At 41.7% G+C, this 24,147-nt stretch overlaps 1 protein-coding gene across 1 annotated transcript in view; it reads left to right on the top strand.

Moving 5' to 3' along the window:
- The window catches only part of CARD11 (caspase recruitment domain family member 11), a 43,663-nt gene that overhangs the window by 2,232 nt on the left and 17,284 nt on the right, over positions 1-24,147 (top strand). The window contains exons 2-8 of the mRNA XM_030958063.1: positions 18,352-18,564; positions 19,160-19,297; positions 19,930-20,255; positions 20,972-21,151; positions 22,716-22,868; positions 22,962-23,087; positions 23,576-23,773. Of these exons, the coding sequence (XP_030813923.1) occupies positions 18,352-18,564; positions 19,160-19,297; positions 19,930-20,255; positions 20,972-21,151; positions 22,716-22,868; positions 22,962-23,087; positions 23,576-23,773 (1,334 nt within the window). The remainder of the gene's footprint in view (positions 1-18,351; positions 18,565-19,159; positions 19,298-19,929; positions 20,256-20,971; positions 21,152-22,715; positions 22,869-22,961; positions 23,088-23,575; positions 23,774-24,147) is intronic.

A 24,147-nucleotide genomic window follows, 5' to 3' on the forward strand; every position in this document is an offset into this window, starting at 1 on the left:
ATTCAGGTCTAATATGACTCTTTTTTACTCTGTTGCAACTCATCTTGTGATGGGAACAGCATTTGTATTCCTTTGAGTCATTCTACAAAACTTTTGGATTTTGTGCCTTGTTTTGTCAGTATTTTTTGCCCCTATTACTGGTTCTTTTTGTAAAGGCTCCCATAAATAAATTGGCTGAGACAATCTCCCTTCTCTCTCTCTCTTCCTCCCTCCTTTTTCTTTTGCTTCATATAGTTTGCTTGTGTTGAGTTAAAAATGGACATTTTCAAAGGTGTGTTGAGACATTTGTAAGGGGATCTGGAGACAGAAATTTTATTTTTGTGTTTGTCTGTGTCCAGTTTCTTGAATCATGTGTCTGGCAGAGGAGAAGTTTCAGCAGGAAAGAGTCTGGAAACTTTCTATCCTCCTCAGAAAACTGCTGTTTCGAGAGAGCTAACCCAGAACAGAAATTCAGAATCATGTGTTTGACTCCCTGTTCTTATGCAAATAGTTCCTTTCAATTAGATTTAACTCTTAATTAAGAGTTAAATAAACTTCCTTAATAAACTTTCAATGTGGGAGAGAAGGAAGAGCCATCTGACTGCCTGTATCTTTTACAGTTAAAGTCAATTTGGACCTTCTCTAGAAGGGTGAATCCCAAATAGCTGGATATGCTGAAGATACCAGAATGCCATACACCAAATGACCTTGGTTTCTGTACAGTTGCTTGGTAAAAGTTTTTATCTGATAGATATATGAGATGATTGCTCACAGAAGATGAAATTTATAGAGATCCTTAGCTACCCACTTGTTAGCAGATGGCTTAACTCTCTCTTTGATATTGAAATGCATCTTTCATGAAATACAAATCTTTCACTTAGATATGGTCATTAAGTTGTGTAAGTGATGGTGGAGTTTGACCTATGGCAGCTTTCTTTGGCAGTAGCCTCCACAGCAATCTAAACTTTAAAAGAAATATGGAAGTATGCCTTGTGATTTTCAAACTGAAGGGTAAAACCATAAACCCCACCAAGTCTGGTCAAGTCTCACCACTGAGAGAAAAATTCTTTTTCTCTTGTCTGTTTTGCCACTGCTGTCTGTAGAATTTGCACTTGCAGAACAGTGTAATCCAGTATCTGCAGTGAACACTACAATCCCGTATCTGCAGTGAATCTGCAATTCTTTTTTCAGAACAAATGATGGGGTTTTACAGGTCTACATTTAATAATATTCTCCATCTCTACCCTTTCCCCAAATTTTTTCTTAAGTGCTGCCTTCATCCTCTAGTCTGGGTCACTTATTTAATGGCAATGAACATTTTCAGGAAGGTGATTTCTGCTTGTGATTTGTTCAAGGACTCTGGAATTATAATGGTTGCTGTCAAATGTATATAATTGGTGTCTGTGGCACACATCCAATGAGTGATAAAAGCTTCGTTGTCTCTGCTGCTTCAGTCTGTATTCTCTCCCTATATCACCCTCTCACTTCTGCTCCTCCCAGGCAAGAGGAGAATGCAGTGCCAGGCTGTTTAAAGTGCAGTTAGACAGAACAGCAGCTCTGCCAGATTCCCTGTCACAGTGTCCCAGCTCTGGGCAGTGGATTCCCTTGGCTGAGGTTTGCACGCTGACTGAGCTAAGCGCAGCCTCCTCTGAACTTTGATTTCCAACACCTCCCTTCATAACCTTCTGCCAAATATTTGGGCTCTAGGAAGGGCAATAGTTTGTGAGTAACATGAACTCCCAAGCTTAATGATCTACATGTAACATTTTACCAGTGAGTGAAATGTTGTAGTTGGAATGGAGACAATACAGAGCAACACACTCCATTTTCAGAAGGTCTCAAACTCTTTATTACAGCAAGCATGCTTTTTATACATTCTTACAAAACTCATAAGTTTACACTTTACTCCTTGGTCATGAGAGACAAAGTGCTTTATTGGAACAGGCAGTTGCAGGTTTCTCTATCCTTCTTTCTTTCTTGGTTTCTATGTCAACAACCTTGGTAGAAAATTCTTTCAGTGGTAAACATGGATCCTCTTATCAAACTTCTCTCTGGCTCGCAGAAGTTGCTGTAAAACCTCTTCCACAAGTAGGAACTTTTGCTTTCATATACAAAAAGCAAACACACATTACTAATAGCACTCAAAACTGGCAACATGTTGTTTACTGTCTGCTCCCAATGCTGAACATGTGGTGAGGAGAATATTCCTGTTCTGTTAGTCCTGCAAAACCTATTTTATCTTCAGGGCTGGATGGGGCATTACTTTCTAATGCTGTCTACTTCAGTGAATCTGTTTAGCAGCTCAAAAAGAGGAAAGAAATTTGCCAAATCCCACTGGAAATCTGTCAGAAATGTCAAATGAAATGCTGTAACATTCTGGTTTTGTCAAAAGGATAAATGTATATACAGCTGTGTGTGTGATGTTATTTGTAGTAATTGTTGCCTCAGTGAATTTCTCTGTGTGAAGTAACTTGGTGTTGCATTAAGGGATGTGTTTGTTCTGGTCCCTGAGGCCAGCTTGGCCTTACACACAGGTACTTGGTAAAGTCAGCCCTGGGTTTTGGAGTTCAGGGGAGGAATCAGCTTCAGTGTAGCCAAGGAAAGGATTCCCACTGGCTCTCTGAGCACTGGGTGTTTGGTGGAAAATTTTCCTCAGGTTGTAATTGAGATGCTCAATTCTAGCATAAGGTTTCTGTTTAAAGTGGGATAAGGATTTTTTCCCCATCTGCATGCAGAAGAAGCTGTATGATAGCAGTACATACATGGTTGTCATTAGCAGCTGAAAAATTGTTTCCACTTAAATTTTATAGCTCTAAACTTGTAGAAACATCTCCAATCTGGCTGTGCCCATACTTGAAATCAGTCTGAGTATACTTAATGGGTTGTTACATACATTTAATATATTTGAGCACAAAAATAAGTTCCTCCAAGATTTGAAACCCTAATAAAGGCAGCTATCAAATATTTCCCTCTGGGGATTCTGAATCCTGATGAAACTGGGAAAACACCCAAAGGGTGTTTCAAGTCTTTTTACACCAAGTACATTTCCAAACTACAGTGAAAATGGTGATTGAAACTTTGATCATGAACTGTAAAATTATCACATTTGTAAGATCATTTGAGGGCTTTTGGCTTTTAACAACTCAATCCAAATACCAGTGACGAGCAGTACTCACTGACCAAACTGGTCCATTGCATGGAGTCTGTGTCATAAAGAACCTTTCCTCCCTGGTGGCAGTTTCATGTTTTTTACAAGAACAAGTCACAGTGTCTATCCAGCATCTGCTTCCTGCATCTCATTGCTTGGCTTTTTCTGAATCGCAGAATTATTTAGGTTGGAAAAGACCTTTAAGGTCATTGAGTCCAACTGTTAACCCAGCACTGCCAAGTGCAGCACTAAATCATGTCTCTGAGCACCATGTGAAGGTAGTTTACATTCCATATGGTTTTTGTAGTTTATAATGAGATAGTTAGTGAGATCATCAAACTCTAATGATTTGCAGTGACTGAAAGTAGAAAATTCCATCAATTTTTCCCACATTCGTTACTATTGCTGAGCTGATTTTTTTCCTGAGGGGGAAAAAAACAAACTTAAGGTAAGATTCTTCCCTGCTTGTACACTGCTATTCCTCCTTCACAGCTCCTGCCAAAGGAAGTCAGGATAAGTCCCAAAATTTAATTCTTTAAGAATCTTTTGTACTTCGTTCTTCCAGGACCATATTCCTGCAGTTCCGCTTACATATTTTTCAGAAAGACCCAAGACTGGCAGATTTTATTTTAGAAGGTTTAATTTCCTTCTGTCTTTTATTCTCTCTTTTTTAGCAATTTATGCCATGAAAGATACCAGGGTAGTATGAAACAAAAAATGTTTAAACTTTTGTGTCAGGATTGAAAACAATGTGTTTTTCTCTTGCTTCAGTTGTTAAAAAAAAGTGAAGGAATTTTACATTTCCCAGAAGTCTGGAAATGCTGAATCTGTTGGGTTTTTTAATCCGCAAGTCTGTAGCCTGAAGGAAAAGTGATACTTGAATATTTTCATATGGAGTGTTACACTGCAGAATGGTGTTTTTGTGACTCATCCATAACCATACTGAGAGCAGCATCCAGGCAGTTTTGCTGGATTAAACACTATTGACAGCAGCACCTTCACTGAATCACTGCCCAGCGAGGCTGCACACCTGGGAGAGCAGGGCTGCCTCCAGATTGGCCTTAGAAGCTATGTGAGAATACAATATCAGGAAGAATATTCCACCTGCAAGGAACAACTGGAAAATGCTTGGTCTGAGGCAGAAGTGATCAGAATTTGAATGCCCCTTTGAAGGCTGTGGATTCAGTGACAAGCTGCTGATACCTTGTAGTATGTGCTGCAATGCAGAAAAATGTAAACTCATTACAACTGCATCATCGCAACATGATAGTAGTGCAGAAATCCAAAGCTACTTGAGCAGGATAGTATTAGAAATCTTGAATGCATTTAGAAATTTTGGCTGTTAAATAGCCAGTGCCATCAGCACTTCAAGTAGAGTCTGCACAAAGGGACTGAACCGTAGAAATGATTGTTTGAACATTCAAATATGGTGAGGAAAGAGCATGAGAAAAGGCAGGGGGTGGTTTGTTACTGCTCCTTTGGCCCTCACAAAACATCCCAAGTCCTCTCTCCCCTCAGCCTGACCTGTTAGTCTGATTCCCCTCACTTGTCTTGTTCAATATCTCCTTTCCTCCTCCCCTCTGATTCTGATTCCCAGCCCATGCATGGGAGTCTCATCAAGTGAGAGAAGGTGTCTGGAAAACTCCTCTCTGTCCAGCAGATATTCGAGCTGAAAGCATCCCTCACTTCCAGTTTGTGACAGAGGGAGGTGAAGCAATGCACAAAGCACAGCAAATGAAAACAAACCTGCCTGGAAACAGATAGACCATTGTGCTTTAGCATGCTCTAAACTCTCAAAACAAAGTCAGATTTTCATTTGGGATATTCTTCCAGTTCTTTTCTCCTGGGGAATGCTGCACACAGAGCTGGCTGTAGTAATCCAGGTTGTTCAGGTTGCTATGCTGGGTGTCAGCTCAGAGCATCGCTTCTGTGGGCTGGGCAATGCCACATCCTGGCATCCTGCAATATGTTGTCTGTGTCTAGAGGTGGTTCCTGCCCACCTCTCTTCTCTCCTCATGTGAAGGCAGTGAATTCTGTAACCTCAGACCAGAAATTTGCTCTACCTTGAATTTGGCCTTACACAAGCCCAAGAGAAACTGAAAAGCTTCTGCTGCCCAAACCAGCAATCCTTATTTCCTCCAGAGGAAAACTACTGAGTGGTTGAATGTGGATTCTGAGCCACCAGCTGGACCATTCTGCCCTGAAAAGGAACAGCAACATTTTTGGCTAAGTGCTAAAAGTTTACATGTAAGAATCCAAAAGGAGCATATGGCCATTGCTTTAAACTTGCCTTGTTCTTTAAAAATATGTTTTACCAGAATTATCCCTTTCACACCCTCTAACTGTGGAGTGAGAAAGTTTCATTCTTTCTTTTTTTCCTTGCTAGAATAAGTGGCATAATAAATACTAGAAAGAAAGAGTTATTTCAGGAATTTGAACTGGGATAAATCTCATTTGCAGACTTCCATCACCATCCCACTGAAGCTAGCAGGGACTGTGCATCCATTGTTTGAAGAAAGCTGTTGGTCCTTGCTCAGCTCACCTCAGCTCCACCACTCAGCTCAACACCAGCAGTGGTGATAAAATGGGCAGTGTTACCCAGTCAGTGTTGGTGATAACAAGTCTGGGTGTGGCTTTTGGCCACTGCAAGTGACTAATCATGTAACAGTGATATGAAGCAGTCCTGATCTATGAAAGTAACCAGGACCACCTCTAATCAACTGCTTTTTACCCCAGAGAATGTTGTCATTGAGAGCATTCAAGGGGCTTGCCCACTCACAGAGTTACTGCTGAAGCTCTTCTAGCAATCCAGGAATTATTAATGATTAATCGCTCTCAGGAAAGGTCCTGTAAACACTTCCACCCACACTGATTGCTGTGAACAATTTCAGTGTGAGTGTGGGGAGAAAGCACACACAGCTTTGTGGTTACTGCAGTTCCCCAGCCCTTGCAGAGCTGTCCCGCAGCATTTGCCCGCGTGGTCCCCTGTCCTGTGGTGTTCTGTGTTCTGTGCTCCCTCACTGAGGCACCGAGGGGGGCACCAGGAGAGCTCCTGTCCCTACATTCAGCCCAGGTGGCTGTGCTGCTCTGCAGGGACTGGCACTCGTGGAACTCCTCCTGCCCACCTGGGAGGGTGAAGCCAGAGCAAGAGCTCCTGACCTCTCCAGAGCTCAGGGAGAAGGTGGCAGAGGACGCTCCCAGTTGACAGAATTCCACCCAATAATGCTGACCTCAGTGCTGATGTCAGCCTGGGACACAGCTTCTAAAATTGCTGGTAATGAAAAGGCTGGACACATTCCTACTTGAAGAGCTTTGTAAATTCTCCATATGCTTCATTTAAAAACATTCCTTTAATCTTTCTGATGTTTGCAGTACCCTGGAGAATAATGAGAGTTCTTTTCTCATTTGACGAGTCTATTGCTTTTACAGGATTTGAAACACTTGCTGACCTGAGTAGCTTATGACAAAACAGGATTTCGAATTCAGATCCAACTTGCTCTGCCTTGCTTCCTTTTCTAATCCAGAGTGAACCTTATCTGTTGTTATTTGGTATTTCACATGCTGGAGTCATTGCTGCCCCAGAGATGATAGAAGGGCCTTGCTGTCAGAGCAGGAAACCTGTGTAAACAGCCCATCATTCTTAAAAAATCTGAAACATGAGAGGAGAAAAGCAGGAGTTAAACTGGCTCCTGTATAACAGTTACTTTGTCTTATGCTTGATGTTCCACTCCTGTGCCTAATTCCTCAGTCTTGTCTTCCATGGTGACTTCGTTAGCAATGAGATGCTAATTAAATTTCATATTTACGATTAGAAAATAAAATCATTGGACCCTTTTTAAATAGATTTTTATGAGTTTTGGCTCAGTTAGCTGAGTCAGCAGCATGGATTCTGCAAGGCTGAACTCACCGGCTTTGAAAAAAAAAGATAAATAGAGCAACTAATGATGAAAGCAGAGTCTAATCTAAAACCTCATACAGTTTCTACACTGTATTAGCTTTTGAGCATAAAAAAAAATAAATTTGTTTTGGTTCCTTGTAGAAAGTCACATAGAAAGAACCTTTCTTTTATTATGTTTTAGAGGGTTCAAAGCTCAAAATTCCATTTAATTCTTAAAATCTCAGTTGTGGCTGGAGACAATATGCTGAAAAGAGATTGATGCATCTGCAGTGTTTGTCATTACCTGTTAGCTTGCAAAATATTTATTTCACAGCTTAGAATTAAGACAGGTAAGCTCTGGCACACAGCATCTGCCCTCTTCCCCATGGAATGTGCACTGCTGCAGAGTTTATACAACACTAGAGAACCAGAACTGTTTAAATACTGCTGCCAGCCAGATTTATAGGTGCTATAGGGAGCAGTTCCCTATTCATGTAAAAATTAGCACCTCACAAAGCTTTAAAGGCCCGTTTTTCCAATACCTAGAATTTGAAGAATGTTCCAGTTGTGAGAAGATTTTTGAAAGCATTCAGCTTTAATTTAAGTGTGTACAGAAGCCCTGATTTTAAAAAGTGCTTAACGCTCAGCAGCCCTGTGATTCATAACACCACCTTATCCCACACTCCAAGGCAAGGCTGGCAAAAATCTGGCCATTTATTTTGATGCCTAAATACCACCTGTGCTCTTAGAAAATCTGACCCTAATTATGAGCTGTGCCCTAGAGCAGGAATGAGAAATAGGGGAAATCAATCCTCACGCGTGGGAGCCGTTTGCTTGTGCTCATCTTGTGTGTAACCTCACCTCAGCCACAAATGCAACACTGCATTTAAAACAAAGCCTTTTCTGCACATTCTGCAAATGATTTTGCTGTCAGCCTGTGCTAAGGAATTGTTGTGCTTCAAGGCATAAGTTAGAAGAATAAAACAAATGTCCCCTGATTTTGAGTTGGTTACCACCGTTTGTACTGTTAAACATCTAAAAATCAGGGTTTGGGTGCAAATAATCCTGCAAGTCTTGCTTTTGTGGTAGGTTTTGTAGATGTTGTTTTAACAGCAGCTGCCCATCCTTAAAGGCTGGGATGCTCACAGATGGAATGTAATTCTGGCATCACTTTACAGTTGTTATTTTCACAAATATTTATTTCCACAGTCAGCAGAGAATTCAATACAATTCTCATACTTCTTTTTACTTTGACTCACGGTCAAGAACCACACTAGGTGAAAACAAATAGTCAGATTTATTGCTGGTTTAGGACTTTGTTTCTTTGGTCTTTGAAAAAAAATACAGATTAACCATGAACTGAACCGGCCAGAGTTTCCTGATGAGACCAGAGTTTAGTCTCTTCCCATGGTTAGTTAATTCTTTGGGGATAAATTTTCCACATGAAAGCTTTACAGTATTTTATTCCCTATCATCAGAGCAATGGGCTTAGTTATGGAGAGAGCAACAGAAGATGCTTAATTCCTCCTTGCAGTGCTTTGAACATAGAAAATATAGAATTGCCAAGTATTTGGCATTATCTCTTCCCCAAGACAGCAAGACAAGGTCATGGAGACATTACCACTACAGAAATAATGGACAGACAATGTACAAACAGACCATTTTTCCTTTGGATTGCTACAGAAGTGACTCACAGGAGCCCTTCTGCAAGAGGGAAAGTGAATTGTCTCTCTGTTCTGCAGAGATTGCTTTCCTGCTCTTAATTGCAGCCCTTTGGTGACAGGGGATGGCTAAGGAAACCCAGCTGGGATCTCTGCAGGAAAAAAGGACCTGTTTGAGGTCCTCCCCAGGCCCTTGCTGTTCCATCCAGAGCCCCCAGCTCCCCGTGGCTGTGAGAACACTTCCTCTAAGACTTCCCTCAGCAGCGGTGTCACATTTGAAAGTTACCCACAAGCTCTGCTCAGAAGAAAAGGGAAGTAAGGCAGCCCCCAGCAGCTCTGTGCCTGCTATATATAGGCTGTAAGTCTGAGAGGGAGGGTGGTGGGTGGAGGTTTCCGGACCTGCATGTCACAGTCCCACAACACTGGTGAAAAAAGAGAGGGCACAGAGCAAGAGGAGGTGACCAGAAAGCACAAGCAGGGAAGATCTATTCATAAAACAAGCACAACCATTTCCATGTACAAGGACTAATAGATCAAGCTCCTTCTGATTCCTGGTGAGGGTTTACCCTTCCTAGACCAGGCTGCTGTGATTTTTTGTAGGCTTTTCCTCATCAAATGGCATCTAGGTGTCCTCTGTGTGTATTGCGTGCTGCTGGCCGAGATGTTCCTGCAGCTCTGAGCAAGGTGCAAGGATTTGGCCAATGAGCAGAGCACCCAGGACTGTGGCAGTCTGTGGCTAGGAGTGGAGCTCACCTCTTCCAGTGAGGTGTTGGTTGTGTAAGGTATGTATGACATTGTTCCAGCTGCAGTGGAGCTACAGGAGAGCAGCCTGCTCTTTAAAATTAGAGTCTATTTTAAAGTAATGGTTACAAAGAGGTCACCAAGAGTAATAAGGTGTTGATTCCTGTTCTATCTACATAACCTATGCATTTACATAAAATGAGCAAAATGTGTATGTGAACCATGGGAGTCATCACCTTTAGGAGACTGGCCAGTGTTTGATCCACTGTTGTGGAAATTAGAAGCTGAACACAGATGGGTAAGTTTTCACTGAGCTGGATGGGAGCTATTATACCTTTGCAGAGTATTTAAGATATTTAATTAAATAATATTCTCATCACAACCAGTGCATGCTGCTCTTGTAAAACAGTAAACAGTTTTCATGGGCGTTGTTTTTCATGTGTTTGGAGCAGTTTGTCAAGGTTGATCTTAAAAGGAGGGTTATCAGAGTTTGCTTCTTATTTATTCTCTCTTTATATTTTGTGTGTTTTTACTAGCTGTGGGATTCTGTAACTGCTGGAGCTGTGTTAGGGGAGCTTTAGGTTGGATATCAGGAAAAGTTTCTTTGCCCAGGTGTTGGTCAGGCACTGCCCAGGCTCCCCAGGGCATGGTCATGGCCCCAAGGCTGCTGGCCAGAGCTCCAGAAGCTTTGGACAATGCTCTCAGGCACAGGGTGGGATTATTGCGGTGTCAGTGCAGAGGGAGGAACTGGACTGGCTGACCCTTGTGAGTCTCTTCCAAGTCAGAAGATTCCATGATTGTATGATTCTCCATATAGATTAATGTCTTATTTTCCTATCATGTTATAAAGCCTGCTGTATGAAATAGTATTTCCAGACTTTCCTGGGCCATGGTGAATTACAGTGAGATTATCTGACAGTATTCAAGAATGGAGTGTGACCTTTTCTGTTTTAAGAATGTCCTACACACTTACTGTCTGTTGTTTCCGAATTTGGAGATTGTTCAAGTGAGTGCAGTCCTCTCCTCAAATGTATTCGGTGTTATCCTTTGACTGCCTGGAGATGAGAGTATCACCTACAGAGGGTCATTTTCTGACTAGATGGAAAGTGTTCTTCTCTCTGTTATTTTTTAAACTTCTGTAATGTAAGAGTTTGTAGAAAGTGACAAATTTTTTCAAGAAACAGACTAAGTAGGAGTTTTGTTTGGCAGAGCTACAATTCTTTCTCCCTTCCTGATGTGACTTGTATTAATAGAAGTGAAATGTTAACAGCACTGATAAGAATCATGCTGTCTGTGCCAGGGTTGTTCGGGTTTCATATGTACCAGTTAATGAACCTTTGTCCTTAGCAGGTTTCTGTGTAGCTCAGCCTATGGAGGTTCCTCAAAAACACTGGCACTCTGCGCCAAAGAATATGCTGGGTTTTGTAATTCAAACACATATTTACTGGGACCTAACCTACTGTCATCAAACCATTTGCATCTTTGAGCAACTTGAATTTTTAATTCAAGGCTCCTCCTAAACACACAGGACTTGCCCCCAGCTGTGCCTCCACCTCCTCCTGTGCTGGCAAGAATCTCATTATCAATTGTAAAAACAAAGTGAGTCAGTCTAAAGAAAAAATTAACCTGGGACCTAGTAATGACTTCTGAGGCTTTGTTGGACCAGCATTCTCATGAGCCTCGGCAGCTTCTTTCTTAGATCTTGCCTTTTAGCACACATTAGTAGAAAGGAAATGCTTGTGTCAGTAGCTGATGCTCCAGGACAGAAGGGCAGCTATACAAACATATTTGTACCACATTAGCGCAGTGATTTCTGCTGCCCTCCTCATCACCATGCGGAACAGGACGGAGCATGTGCAGATTAAAGCATTTATTAAATGTCAGGCACTCAGCTCTCCACTGCCACTTTGCAAATCCTTTAAAATAGATGCACTGAAGTCCTGTGGTAAATTATTTATTTTAATTACTCTGCCATTATCTTGATTTGCATGCTCAGAAGTAACAGATTTCTAATGTTTCAGGATCTGTGGCAGGTCCTTCCCTATTTATTCCCACACTCCTTGCCTTTGCCTTTAGTAAGGCCTTTCCTATTGTTACTTCTGTCTCACTTTTGTTCCTCACTTTCATTCTGTTGAGTTCCTCTTTCTCTAACTTTCTTTTTGTTTTCCTGTTCCCTATTTAATATTTCCTTTTCCCCTAACCTCACAATTTTTCACCCTCAATTCTCATCTTTTTCTCCCCTCTTCACTTTTTTTTCTGCATCCCTCATTGTTGATATCTCTCATTTCTCATTTACTTTTACACATATTAGCACTCAATAATGGCAGTATGACAGTTTCTGAAACCTGGGTATCAGATTCTTAAACAATATGTGAAAATAGAATAATACCCATTTAATCACCAGTGTAGATATTGCCATCAGGTGGACAAACCTCTCTCCATGGACCCCAGAGGGAACCCAAGTGATTTGGGGTGGCTGGAAGCTGGTATTTGGAGAGCATTCCAAGGTGGAAGTATAAAATGGTGCAATGAAGAGTTTTGAACAGAGCATTTTCTATTCACTATAAAGGAACTGAATTCTAAATTCATGCCTAATTCAAAATGGTGAGATGAATCCACCCCCATATTTGCTCCTCTCTCAGTAATGTTTAAACAGTGTGTTACTGCCAGAGCTGGAAGCAGGTTAATTGTAGGAAATAGTGACACACAGAGAACTGACAGTTGTCAAAACATGGTTTCAGCTATTTGCAGAGGAGGATTTTTCCATTGTCTTTGTTTATGATCAATAATGTGTGTGCTACAACCAAAGCTGATTGGATGCTGCCTATTGCATGTTGGAGGCAGCACAACTGCTCTTGGCTGGCCATTGAGCAGAATGAGTCATTTCCTTCCTGTGAGATAGGTGATGGGAGCTCAGGGGCTCTAAAGCTGCCAGACTTGAGGAAGAGGTAGAGCAGATTCTGCCAGCAGGTGGGGTATGAGATGGGAAAGCTCCAATCTCAGCCTTTTCTGAAACAGAAATCATTACAGGATCCTAAGGAGCATTGCTGCGCTGATTGGGGTCTTTGCAACAATATTGCATTGGGCAAAACAATGTTCTTAATGTGTAAATAGGGTTTTCCTCCAGAAAGCAATAGCAATTGTATAGAATTTCATTTGCAATTACAGAGCACACAAAAGCTCACTGCAGTAAGTGTGGAATTCAATTCATTCATCGTTCAGCTCTTGGGCAATGTTATCCTGCAGCACTGAAGACTTGTCTGTCTTTGTTGCACACCGTGTTTTCAGGTTTAGGTGGTTCTAAACAAACTGTTGGGTGTCCTGACTGACAATATAAATAATTGATCTGTGCTTTATGTATGAGTTAGCCTTCTTTCTTCTGAGATGGGATTTTATATGGATCTGTACTTAGGAAAGTAAATAAAGACAGAAAGCGATAATCAAAGAGAGTTCCAAGAGTATTAATTCTTCTGACCCCCTTCTGATAGGATGGGAATAGTGATTAGACATAAATCTCTGATTTATTCAATTACTTAGTTTGTTTGGGTTTCTTTCTTTTTTTTTTCCCAGAAGGGAGAAGTACTGAATCACAGTACAGAAGTACTGAAGTACAGAAGGGAGAGTAACATGATAGAATTCTTCATTTCTTTTTGTCTTGGATTTTGAGCTTATAGTTACAAAAATGAAGGGAATTTCCTTTCTCTCTTCTGAAGCCAGATAAAGATGTTTCCAGAGCTTTCTGAACCAGTTAGGGAGTTTGGTTTGGTTTGCTTCCTTCTCCCTCTCTTCTGTTCAGGAAAATGGGAGTACTGTTATGTTAGCTACTGAAGATGTAGCTTTACCTCCCTGCAGCCTGCTGGTGTTTGGGGTTTCTTTTGTAGGCTGTGTGGAATGGGAAGATTGACTCAATTGAATTGAATAAGACATTTTTTGTGCAAAAATAATCCTATTTTGTGTTTAAAGCTTCTTGCTCTTCTATTACTTTGGTATCTCTTATTCTATTTTTTTTTCTTTTATATTTTGTTGAAATAAGTAAGATGGTTGAATCTCTTGTATAAAGAAGGGGTTCTGAGATACACAGAATGGTTCTTTTCATGTGGTTCACTATGACCCAAAACAGAAATACAGCCAGCAGAACTGCTGCCTTCAGAAAGTGTTCTGAGTTCTGCAGAGTCTGAAGTAAAAAATCTGCACTATAATAAATATTTTTCTCAGGGCTTTCCATCTCAGTGGTTCCTTGTGCTTTGCAGTCACTAATTAACAAGTCACAAACATACCCATGGCCAGCCTTGTTTTCAGGTGGGGACACTGAGGGAGAAAGGAAGGATATAAAGTGCAAATTCTTAAAGGCAGAGGAAGACACTGCCTCGTTTCTTTCAGGAGTCTGGATTTAGACATCTATATAAAAAATATTGCAAGGATAGGTAAGCAAATTTAGTCATCTTTATCAATGTTTAAACCTTTTAAAAGTGGTTTTCAGTACCACAGAACATCCAGAGAGCAGCCAGCATAATTGGAAACCGCTGGTATTCAGCATTTCAGAAAGCCTGGAGGGCACACAGAGCTCTCCTGTCCTTAAGCAAAGGAATATAATTTCCTTATCACACTTTAAACTGTGACTTTCCTCTAAAAGTAAAAATAGCTCTAAATCCCTTTGTGGTTTTGTGGTTCTCTGATATTGCAAATCTGCACATATCCACACAAGCAGCTTTTGAGAAAATCACCCAGTTGTTACACTTTGTCATGTGAGGTGCTGTACACACTGCAGGGAGAAAAGACATTGCCCCACAGACTCTGGAGATGTGCAGAGAAAGAGAATGTAGAACAACACCCTCAAAATGCTGAGAATAATTACATATACAATTTTAGAATGCTGTTTTCATCTTTATTTTTGGTTTAAAGTACGATGATTTATTTGTAATCCTTTCATATTTAGCATTTAACAAAAAATTCTGTTCTTATTAACTTATAATATGCAAAACATTTTGTGCACTGTGCTTTCTTTTTAAATACTGCCAGTCTGCAAACATCTGTGACAAATACAGAAATCCAAAACATTACAATAGATTACCTTTTCCAAAATAAACTTTCTTCTGCTTCTCAGTAGGAAGAGAAAACCCTTTTTTCATATTTCACAAAGGGAATATCAGGAAATCAGAAACCTGAGCTGGAAGCTGCGTTTGCTACATGGCAGTTCCTGAGTATTGACAGGCTGGCAGGAATTGAGAGCATGGGGATGCAAATAATTAAACAGCTGAAGGGTTAATTTCTGCACCATCATCAAACAAAGCACAAAAAACAAAAATGAAGCTTTAGATGTGACCTGATGATGAGCACTTTGTAGAACCCCTGGGTCTGAAGCCTGCAGGCTTTATTCCCTTGATCAGTGGAGAGTGTCACTGACATATGAGAGTGTGGAGTCTGAGTGAGAACAGAGAGCAGCTTTAACTGCAAGGTGATTTGTTCAGCTGAAAAATACACCACAGAAAAACCAGCAAACATCCAGAACGATTCATTTGTGTGTAACAGCCAGCAGAAGGATAGTCCCTGAGAGAGAAAAGGAGACAAGGGGAGCTGAGTGTTCCTTTTAATGTAAAAAGGGATTCTCTCTTTTATTTGTCTACAGTTACAGAGACCTTTGAAATAGATGGAACTAGCTGAGATTATGACTGGATTAAGCTTTCGTGCAGTTAAAAATAGTTAAAAGCTATTTTGTATACTAACTACTAAAAGGAGCAGCAGGAGAGCAATTTTTTAACTGCTGTGGTGATTTCTGATTTCTTTTTGCTTAATGTCTGTTGAAGTCAGTCCAAGTCTGTGAGTTCACACCTGTGATTTGTAATGGATGCCACAGTATTTCTATGACATATCACAACTCCTGCATGTGTTAGTTTACAGCTCAAGAGGTGTTGGAATAACAAATTAGATAATGATAATAAAGATCAGATTAAATAAGTGATTACACATTTGAAAACATTTTAAATCTGTCATTTTTAATTTTATAAGTGAAAACAACTTTTCTGCAATATCATCATAGAGAGGAAGGGCAGAAGCAGGGAACAAGGGCTATAAAATGCCTAGAAAATGCATGTACTGCTAAAAAACTTCTAAAATTAAAGCCTGTAATACAAGACCTTTATTAGTGTCCCACTGAGCTTCAGTTGTTACATCTGGGTTTTTGACCAGCACACCAAAATTTCAACCAATGGCAAGCATTTTGTTTCCTATTCAACACTATATTAAATACTAAATCAAATAATTATTTGCTCAGTAGGAGGGTTCTGCACTAATATCAGCTGACCATTGCTATTTTCTCTGGAACAGCTCCATTGGGGGTTGTGCTCTCAGAGCAGCCTGGCCAAAGCCTCAAACAAAGGCAAGGAAGGCCCCAAGCTCCAGGGTGGGGAGGAGTGAGCCCTGGGACACAGCCCTGGGAGCTGATGGGCAGCACAGGCTGCTAGGTCAGAGCTTAGCTGGGATTCTGCAGGGCTTTTCCAAGGTGGAATTCCAAAGAAGGAAGCAAAAGGGAGAGTCTGACATTGCTACATGGCAGTGAAGGACCACTCCACTAAATGTCATTTCTCAGGGCTTGCACCTTATAATAAACTGTGTTTAGCAGGAGTTTGCTACCAGAAACCTTTTAAAATTCTGAGCCACTCATCCAATATACTTATTACTTTCCCATTAAACATTATGTCCCCAAAATAACAGTGTGAATGTATTATGCCCATACACAAGGGACTATTTGATAAAGATTTTTTTTAATGTCAGGTAAAAAAAAAAAAGTGTTCATGTTGAGAATTACGCTGATGAGTGAACTCTTCTTTGAATCATTTAGTGGAGAAATCCCTTACTAATGTCCTGAGGGAACTGCTGACAGTGTGCAATAATTTCTGGTTCAGCGCAGCAGATTACAAGATATCTTGCATTTTATGAAATTCAGGCAAGTGCTTCTTTTGCACTCTGAGATCCATCCCTGAGCTCCCTGGTACGCTCCCAGAAATTAAAGGGCCTGTGACTTTCCTTTTTTCAGCTGCAGTGGATGCTGTGGCTGTGAGCTGACTGAGGCTCTGTGTGACCTTCTGCTTCACTGCCTTCTACTCCCCAAAGTCCAGCTTCTCCAATTATGTAGCATTTGTTAAATTCACCTTTGAAGTGAAATACAGTTACTTCCAGAATAATGGTGGAGACTACGGTTCATGAGGATGTGTGAGGACTTCAGATGAAGCTCTTTCACCTTTAGCATTCCTCCCACTACAACCTGCTTTGTAAAGATGCTTTTCTCTGTTGTTTTACCTTTATTGTGCTCGTTGCTTCAGTGTCATTTTTACCACACATAAATACTGGCATTCAGTGAGAATTTCACCCAACCAGTGTGAAGTTCATAAGATCAGGGAGATTTTTCCCCTAGCTACAGCCTTTCCTCAAGATTCTGCATCCCATTGAACTGCCTTGGTCTTCTTGGCCCTCTGGGGACTGCTGTCTCCCCCAGAATATGTTATCCCCATGCAAGCATCAAAGCAAATGTGGAATAAGTGGCTCCCAGGATGTGAAACTGCAAAGAAAATTCTGCTGGAGTACAGGAGAAGAACAAAGCCCCTGCCAATACTCCCTCAACTTGTCCATACTGTGAAAAACCATCCAGATTTTTCTCATAGAGATATTGAAACCCTGACTAGGGTTTTTGACAAATTAGGAAAGCTTTTAAAAGCATCAAGCAGAGAGCATGCATTGTTTTTGTAGGAATATTCTGTATTTCATTATGTGAGAACACTGACAAACACATTATTTAGCAGATTAGCACTTTTGGCTTTAGTTTTCAAAATGAGGAATTAATACCCCTTGGCTATGCCGTTCATGAGCTGTTTTTGCTCAGGGATGCTCGGTGTAACACAGGCTGCTCCCCAGTTCCTAAAACTGGAAGCTGAGAAAAACAGCATGTTGCTTCTGAGGTCTTTAGTTACTGATTACCAGCAAAGCCTCATAAAGCAGAGCTCTCGTCTCATATGATCCAAGAACTGCACATTCTTCTTCCACCAGGGTCTCTGAACTTGAAATAAAAGTTTATGTTCCACATGCCACCTGGATCACAAAGTCCTATGAAAGCTAGAATGCAAAAATAGTACTAGTTGAAAGGTTAATATTTATTACAAAATAAAGAAGGAAAGGTTTTCTTTTTTACAAGCTTTCTTTAGTTTTAACTTCAGTACAAGTTTTCTTGCCTCACTGTAGCCTGCCATGTAACCTTCTCTAATGAGCTGAGTACAAATTAGGAGCTGGCAGGAAATTGCTTCACAAGCACTCAGAAACCATGTGATGACATTTGCATGAGTCAAGAACATTTTCAGACTGCAGTGACACAGTGCTGTTACCTGCCCCCTCCTGCAGGGAAAGGCAAGGTCTGAGCTCCCAGGTACCTGCACTCACAGCCCTCAGTGCCTCCACAGCTGCAGACACAGACCTGCCTTAACTATTCTTGTGTGCAGCCACTTACAGGTGCTGGCTCATCACATCTGTGCAGGTTCACATCAGTACAGCTTGCAGGAGCAAAGGAGGTGAGGATGAAAGCCTTCATTGCCTGCAGCCAGTATTTGTCTTTGCTCTGAGCCCTGCAGGTTCATTCCCTTCTTGCCCTTTGCCATTGCCTCTCTGGAGCAGAGATGTCCTCTGACTTGTAAAGAGCTCGGTGGGGTTGGCTGAGTGCAGATTCATCACTGGAGAGCAAGGAGCAGTAGTTCACAGACTCAAGATAGCACTTCTGGGAACTGTCATTTCCCAGATGAGCTGTGGACAGGCTGCACTTCAAACAGCCTCAATATTGGGCAAATTCAGCATTAGTCAGAAGTGGTTCTGAGCTCATCCCTTATGACATGGAAGCACAAAAAAGTACTGGAATTGCAGCTGTCCTGCTTGGAGTTCATTTGCCACTCGTGTCCCTTGTTCAGGAGCAGAACCAGAGATGGATGACTGCCTGGAGACCCTGAAAGATGAGGAGGAGGCTTTGTGGGAGAACGTGGAGTGCAACCGGCACATGCTGAGCCGCTACATCAACCCAGCCAAACTGACCCCCTACTTACGGCAGTGCAAAGTCATCGACGAGCAGGATGAGGATGAGGTGCTCAACTCACTCATGCTGCCCTCCAAAATTAACAGAGCAGGTAATTATCTGGTCAGTGGCTCCATCTGCATCTCTGTCTGAATAGCTTTGCTTTACTAAATCTGGAGAGAGCCTGAATCAAGTTATGGATTATCAGATAGAAACTCTTTTATCTTATTTACAGGAGGTTTAAAGTGCAGGGGGATTCTGCTGCTATTTTGATAACAAAGACTCTTTCCAATGCTGTGCAGACTGGAGCTCATGGGGTTCAAATTCCCATCAAAGCCTTGGCAAATATTTCAGTTAACACAAGCAGCAGTCAGTGCCATTCCAGGAGTAGCTTTTCAGCTGTCTTGCAGTACTTTGTGATTTGTCACTGGAAGATCTGCCATCCCTGCCTGGTAAAGGCAGCACTGAATAACTTGTCCTTTGAAATTTCTGTTCCAGAGGCAAATTTGCCCACATTCCCTCAGAATAACGATCAGCACAAACATACAAAATTGCTGGCATTACTTTATGGGTTCAGCTGAACTCAGTTAATCAGCTGGATTTTGCACAGCTCGTTGCTGAGATGGACCTTAGGAACATGAGGGATGTGATATTTGCTCGTGCTGCTTGTGGGGCTGATGTGTCACCTCTCTGCTGTCTGTACGCAGGCCGACTGCTGGACATCCTCCACACCAAGGGCCAGAGGGGCTACGTGGTGTTCTTAGAGAGCCTGGAATTTTACTACCCTGAACTCTACAAACTGGTGACAGGGAAAGAGCCTACACGGAGATTTTCCACTATTGTTGGTGAGTAGAATGAATCACAAGTCTGTTGAAGTAAGGACTCTCTGGAAGGCTGGCTTGGTTTTTTTCAGGCAAGAAGTGGAAATAAAAGCTAATCTTGTAGAATGCTTTTCAGTCTCCTTCAAAGCAAAATGTGGTAGGTAATGTATAAAGCAAAGGGACATCCCAGCTGTCTGAATGAAGCTGAAGGGCTTCAAATGGAATGATAGGCATTACCAGAATTCTCAAGAGAAGCTATATTGGAACAGTGGACTAAATTACACTGACAACTTACGCATGTGCAGCACATTTGAAGCATTCAGCTTAATTGTACTTGCACAGATTCATTGTACAAAGGTTGTGCTATTTCCACGGGCTCAGCTGAAACAAGACAAATGTAAAGGCTTCATTTTCTATCCAGACAAGCTGTATGTGTGTATATTGTGATACTGATATCAGTGTTCTGGGTAATATTTGTACTGTTCCCAGTTAGACATACAGATGTGTGTGAATTTGTGTAAATTCTGCACCTCTGTACATATTCTGAACCTTTTGTTTCTTAGATAGTTCTGATGATCCTACTCATTACCTTATTAATAAAGTAACTTAAATAAAGTACTTTACCAGACATTGATAAGCTGTTCAAACATTTTCAGTGGAAGAGGGACATGAAGGCCTTACCCATTTCTTAATGAACGAGATCATCAAGCTCCAGCAGCAGGTGAAGACAAAAGACGTGCAGCGCTGTGAGCTCCTGGCCAAGTCCCGCCAGCTGGAGGATGAGAGAAAACAGCTAAAGCTGAACAAGATAGAGCTGCTGACCTTCCAGGAGAGATACAACAAGATGAAGGAGGAGAGGAATAACTACAATGATGAGCTGGTCAAGGTGAAAGATGAGAACTACAACCTGGCCATGAGATATGCCCAGCTGAGTGACGAGAAGAGCATGGCTGTGATAAGGAGCCGGGACCTGCAGCTAGAGGTGAGACAAATGCTCTGGGCAGCAATGGAGGGTGCCAGTGGCATCTGGGAAAATGAGACCTTCTCTGACAGCAGAAAGATGTGGAGCTCTCATTTGCTTCGCTTATCCAGATGATTGAAGGCATCACTGTACAGAAATGCCAACTGCAGTGAGGTGTATTAATGGTAGATAATTAATTAACAGAATGGAATGCAAATAAAAATAAAATGTAAAACATAACTGCTTGCTAAAAACTTAATTTTAGCTTTTTTAGGCTCAGTAATATCTTGGCACAGTTATCCAGCAGCGCTGCAGCTGTGGGGGATTTATTCAGAAAGATAATCCTGAATTTTCTCCTGTTTTTCCTGATCCAAGTAGTCCATGTGCAAAAACCACAATGTGTGGTCTGCCTCTTATGTGTTTATTCTGTTTCACATCTCGTTATTTATTGGAGGATTGAGAATGTGCCACTTTTTTTTAGTCCAGGTATTCTGAAATTTCACAACCAGCCCATATGAGTTATAGCTGGCAAGTAGCAGGTTTGTACTTGAGACTTCACCAGTTCAGTTGTGGACATTCAGCACCCAATTATCAACCTCTCGTTAGCATTCACAGTTTAAGCTATTTTCCTCTGTATGTTTTCCACCTGGAAGTGAGAGTTTTTTCAGAGCACTAAATGTCAAAGTTAGGGAGGATCCCCTTCCTCTCCTCTTTCTCCTTTTCTCTGCTCCCTCTAGATTGATCAGCTGAAGCATCGCTTGAACAAGGTGGAAGAGGAGTGCAAGCTGGAGAGGAACCAGTCCTTGAAGCTGAAAAATGATATTGAAAACCGACCCAAAAAGGAACAGGTTCTGGAGCTGGAGAGGGAAAATGAGATGATGAAGACTAAAATCCAGGAGTTACAGTCCATCATTCAGGTACAAAAGCAGATTGCTGCCTTTAAAATCCAAACTCACACATTCTCCAGTTACAGTGCAGGAGGTGTTGGCTGAAACCTCTACCTGCAAAGCTAAAACCAGCAGAAGTGCAAAGTTTGGACAGACAGAAGGCTGCTTGTACAGCTCCCAGCTGCCTGGAGTGCTCCCTGTGCAGCCACATGCATGAGGAGGAATTCTACAAAAATAGTCCTCTAAAAAAATCAAGTGTACATGAGAAATTGGCTCTTCCAAGAGTGCAGTGTTTAATTGCTGAACACTGTACCAGCCTGTCACTACAAATCTGTGTTAAACAGCCAGCACAGAAATTTCTGACAGTGGCTCTGTGTTAGGCTGTTGTCATATCTTTGACAAAAGGTTTTAATGAAGCCGAGGATCATAAAGGTTCCTGTACTTGAGTGGTCACTAAGCAGCAGGGTGCCCTGCAGAACCCTGCTGTAACCTGCACAGGGAGCTTCACCAATCTCTGTTTGGCAGGTAGGGAAAACAGTTGATGTGCAGCACATTCAGGACCCCTCTGTGAACAACTTAGCCAAATATTGGGATATATGTGAGATTACTTAGCACTTTGTTTGAAAAGGCTTGTGGCATTTTAAATTATCAGTAGAAGGCCTTTCAGAAATGTCTGTAGCCTCTAGCAGTGCCTAACAATTCTTAGTTCTAACACAAATCCAATTCAAAGGTTGAAAAAGAATGTAGAATAGAAGATCCTCAGAGTTCTGGTTCATGTAGTTCTCTTATATTAATTGAAATGGTCTTACAGCACTTAAAGAAACAGAGAAATAGCTAAAAATAGGATTTAAATTCTCCTAAGTGAAAGTATAAATAAACTTGAACCAGTTTGGTTTAGAAATGCTCAGGTATGCTTCGAAATACTGGGTAACCTAAATGTCCCTGAAATCTCCAACTCAGTCTAGATATTTCAAAAACAAATATGCATAATCCTTGTTAGAATTTTATGCCTTTTTCATCTTCCATTTATGGTTAATTTTGGATGGCAATTATGTGTTGGAACCTGCTTTGGTAATCTTGCTCATTTTAAATCGACAAGAAACTATATTCCTGGATGGTGTAGAAAATGAAACAGTGGTACAAGGTACTCCAGGCATGTTTAATATTCTCTGAGCACAGCCCTGCAAAGCCATGTGCCTGCCTTAAAAATTCTCCTGAATATTTTCTTAGGCCCTGCTCTTTGGAAGAGGGTGATTTTTTTGTGCTCAGTGAGAGCTGATTAATAGAAAATGGTTTTGAATGCAGGGCTTGGAGTGAAGAACTGTGACTGCATCCAAACTGGATCAAATTATAGCCAGTACAATAGACCAGTAAAACAGTTCCTTCATCAGACTATTCTGACAGCGAGACAGATTTTATTCATCTTTTCTGACACTGCTTTAAAATATGAACAAATGTCCATCTTTTCTCCTTTCTTATTGCAGCACCTTGTTCATTTGCTATTCCTCTTGCTTGTTACTGTCTCTGATACTTCTCTCCCTGCAAAACTATTTTCTGTTTCCATGGCCTGGCTCTAAAAAATGTCTTTCCTCAGGCTGACAAGAGGGGTTTGCCAGATTCAGACAAAGCCATTTTGGATATCCTGGAACACGACCGTAAGGAGGCACTGGAGGATCGCCATGAGCTGGTCAACAAGATCTTCAATCTCCAAGAGGAGATTCGTCATGTGGAGGACTTGAGAGACAAGGTGAGGAATGGAAGGCTAGAGAGATGGAATATCTCAGGCTGGTGCCCAAAATGCCTCTGAGAGCAGTGGTGGCTAACGGTTTGTTATTTCCAGTATCTTGAGGAGAAAGAAGATTTGGAGTTAAAGTGCTCAACGCTAGGAAAAGACTGTGAGATGTACAAGCACCGTATGAACACTGTGATGATACAGCTGGAAGAGGTGGAAAAGGAGCGGGACCAGGTATCTCACAGTTAAAGTAGGGGAATATCGATAGCAAAAGCCTCTATCTGCTCTGTGTCACTTTGGGGAATTGTAGGTAATTGGGCCCAAAATACCATTAAAAAATAAGCAGTTAAAAGAATTACTTGTTGGGATTTGCATTATGGTAACTAAATGCAGGGTAATATTGGGTTGTTTCCACAGTGTAGCATCTGGCAGGCAGGACCAGGATCTTAACAACAGCTCCTGTAAGGCTTTACATCAGTGTCAAGTCACCCCATTTGCACTCTGGGACATTTTCCCACCAACCCAGAGGGAGCTGTAAATGAACCACCCTCATCATCATAATTTTTAATGGTGCTACTGTGGCACATGCTGGTCCTGATTGCTGTGTTAATGGGTGACTGGGTACCACTTCTGAAGTCCCTGTTGCCAACACCTCCCAAACAAAAGCAGCAGGAGCAGGATGTGCTGCCCAGGTGCCAAGGAGGTTTCGTGCCCCGCTGCAGGCGTTCCGCTCGCGTGATGAGGCTCAGACACAGTACTCACACTGCCTGATTGAGAAGGACAAGTATAGGAAGCAGATCCGGGAGCTGGAGGAGAGGAACGACGAGCTGCGGATCGAGGTGGTGCGCAAGGAAGCGTGCATCGTCAACCTGGAGTGCAAACTGCGGCGCCTCTCCAAGGACAGCAACTTCCTCGACCAGGTATGGCTGGGCGAGACAGACAGCATCTCTTTTGTTCACAGAATTCACAGAATGACCAGGTTGGAAGAGATCATTGAGTCCAAAGATCATTGAGTCCAAATCCTTAAAGATCATCGAGTCCAACCCATGTCCTAAGCACACCCAGGGATGATGACTCCACCACCTCCCCAGGCAGGCCATTCCAGAACTATATCACCCTTTCTGTAAAAAACTTTTTCCTAATACAACCCTTGATGCAGCTTGAAACTGTGTTCTCTGGTTCTGTCAGTTGCTGCCTGGTGAAAGAGACCAACCCCACCTGACTACAACTACCTTTCAGGGAGTTGTAGAGAGTGATAAGGAAGAGACTTGTTAAGACTTGCTTTTACAAACAT

Source organism: Camarhynchus parvulus, chromosome 14, assembly GCF_901933205.1.
Source record: "Camarhynchus parvulus chromosome 14, STF_HiC, whole genome shotgun sequence".
NCBI lineage: Eukaryota > Metazoa > Chordata > Aves > Passeriformes > Thraupidae > Camarhynchus > Camarhynchus parvulus.